General features: G+C 37.6%; 1 protein-coding gene across 1 annotated transcript; it reads left to right on the top strand.

The window, feature by feature from the left end:
- The first annotated feature begins 1774 nt into the window (after positions 1–1774).
- Positions 1775–2713, top strand: LOC107139836 (olfactory receptor 6C2-like). The gene has a single exon (XM_015482678.1). The coding sequence runs from the start codon at positions 1775–1777 to the stop codon at positions 2711–2713; it is 939 nt and encodes a 312-aa protein (XP_015338164.1).
- The last annotated feature ends 295 nt before the right edge of the window (positions 2714–3008 follow it).

Below are 3008 nucleotides of genomic sequence, written 5' to 3'. Positions count from 1 at the left end.
TGGGTGCAATTGGTGCAGTTGTTTAAACAATTAAAAAACTTAGTTTCTTCCTCTTTTATTCAAAAGTTTGTAGGATTTTTTTCTATAAATTATGAGCTATATCTAAAATTGAACATTTAACAATCCCCCTTCTAACAGACATACTTTATAATTTCATATTTTAGAATAACATTTTATAATTTTTAAGTTATTAAATGCATATAAACCGCTGATAATGAATTTATAATATTCTCTTTTACAAGTTGCAAATCTGAAAACAGCTCCTTAAAATATGGAACTGCAATGAGGGTTAAGTTTGGATACAAAGTGAAGCAGAATTCCCTGAGCCCATATCTAATGTGGTTCCTGAAACTACATCAATTAGTATACAAGGAGGCTTGAAACTTCTGGGAAGTGCTGAAATAAAGTGAAAGAGATAAAGACCAGAGAGAAAGGTAGGGAACTTTATTATTTATTTACAAAGATGAGTTTGTAAGAGTCCATCTGTTCCTAGATGTTGCCTGAGCTAGTTACATTACCAAAAACCCAGAGAACATAAACAAGATTAGGAAAACAGTTGGTAAATTAGCAGGGAGAATGATTGGAATGAAACAGCAGGAATCATTCAAAAAAGAGGTCAGAGACAGACTCAGGTGACTGAGTGGCACTAAGAAGACTGGGTGGACCAGGCTGCAAAGAAAGCAACACCACAGATCTCTCCTCCTGGGCTCTGTCCTTGACCAACACCACAGCAGGACGCAATCAGGTTCATGCTCAGGTTCCAGAAAATGGTTCTTTATACCACTTCAAAGGTTCAGGAAACACAATGCCTAAGAGTCTCAAAACCGGCTAGAAATTCTTTTCACTATAGAAGAGAGATAAGTGGAGTAGAGGAAAGGGATCAAGGAAGAGGGAGGGGAAAGTGGAAGAAGGGTAGAATGAATGTACACACTTTTCTATGTACGTCTATGAATATGCCCAAACCAATTGTAGCTTCATGTATATCCAGAAGACATAAATATAAAAATTATAAATAAATAGAATGGAAAGGGGAAGTAGTGAGGACTGATATCAGAGCAAATTACATTCCATGATTGTATAATTATATTAAAATGAAGCCCAATACAATGTATCACTAATACTGTGTATCCTAAAATGAACTCATAAAAAGAAATAATTTTCATTCACAAAACATAAGAACAAAAAAGTTAAGGTGCACCTTTGTGCTCTGAATTTTTCACCCTTTTTAGAGATAATTTAAGCACAAAGAAAAATTAACACTAACATGAATGTGCTGCTGTTAAAATTCATTGCAACAACTTTAAATTATCAACATAAAATCCTAATTGACAGATCCTCCATGATTTTGAACATAAAACATTACAGGATGGCAGGAGAAGGCAAAGAAAGATGAAGATGGGAGAAGAGATGTCCAAAATTGTCATAGTTCTTACAGAAGAAGAACACATAGAGTATCACCGGCAGACAACATTGTTAATAACCTGCATTCTGCACATACGATTTATGTTTTGCTTGGTTTTTATTTGACACTTTTACAATGCAGTTTGTCATCAGAGAATTACAAGCATAAGACCTATATTTAAAATTTTCTGTAGAAAACTTCTTGTAAGATGTCAATGGATGGGTGTGTTCAATATGATAATTGATTATCAGGTAAAGGAATATTAAGTGCAGTGAGCTGTCTGGCTGGGATGTCTCCAGTCAGGCTCCAATGCTGGCTTCTTTTGACACCTCTCTTCAGGTCCACTCGCTTGTGACTTGGCACAAGGCAGGGATGAGAAATCATACAGCAATAACAACATTCATCCTGCTGGGATTGACGGATGATCCAAAACTACAAGTTCTAATTTTCATATTTTTGTTTCTCACTTACATGTTGAGTGTGGCTGGGAACCTCACCATTATCACACTCACACTTTTGGATTCTCATCTTAAAACTCCCATGTATTTTTTCCTCCGAAATTTCTCTTTCCTGGAAGTCTCATTCACCACTGTTTGTATTCCCAGATTCCTGTACACTATGACAACTGGTGACAACACTGTTACTTACAATGCTTGTGCCACCCAGGTATTTTTTGTTGTCCTCTTTGGAGCAACAGAATTTTTTCTCCTGGCTGCCATGTCCTATGACCGCTATGTGGCCATCTGTAAGCCTCTGCACTACACAACCATCATGAGCAACAGAGTCTGTGCTACACTTGTCCTCGGCTGTTGGTTTGCTGGCCTGCTGATCATCCTCCCACCCGTTGGCTTAGGCCTCCAGCTGGAATTCTGTGAATCAAACGAAATTGATCACTTTGGCTGTGATGCGTCTCCCATTCTACAGATAACCTGCTCAGACACAGTGTTTATAGAGAAAATAGTCTTGACTTCTGCCATACTGACACTAATTATTACCTTGGTGTGTGTCACTCTCTCCTACACATACATCATCAAGACCATTCTAAAATTTCCTTCTGTCCAGCAAAGGAAAAAGGCCTTTTCCACCTGCTCCTCCCACATGATTGTGGTTTCCATCACCTATGGCAGCTGCATCTTCATCTACATCAAGCCTTCAGCAAAGGAAGGAGTGGCCATTAACAAGGTGGTGACCATCCTCACTACTTCAGTTGCCCCTTTGCTTAACCCTTTCATCTATACACTTCGAAACAAACAAGTAAAAGCAGCTTTCAAAGACACAGTAAAACGGATTGTATTTCTCTCAAAGAACTGAGAGCCTATTGATGTTTGCTGAGGTACTTACATTTAAATCTGAATACCTGTGAGCACTGTTCATGAAAATGACAAACATGGCTTCTTCCAATTTGGTAGACTCATCAAGCTAATGTTCTCCCTGGAACATTTTTCTCTTATAATACAAAAACCTAAACCAAACAATTTATTTTGCCTTCTTTTAAATTTCCTTTATTCAGAATGGTTTCTTCAATAATTGCAGGCCCCAGAGATTAGTCAAAGACTCAATGTCATTAAAAGAAAGTGTAAAGCAGAAGTTGCATCTCTGGCCATAT

This window comes from Marmota marmota, unplaced genomic scaffold (genome assembly GCF_001458135.2).
Source record: "Marmota marmota marmota unplaced genomic scaffold, marMar, whole genome shotgun sequence".
Taxonomy (NCBI): Eukaryota; Metazoa; Chordata; class Mammalia; order Rodentia; family Sciuridae; genus Marmota; species Marmota marmota.
This window is presented reverse-complemented; position numbering and strand designations above follow the sequence as displayed.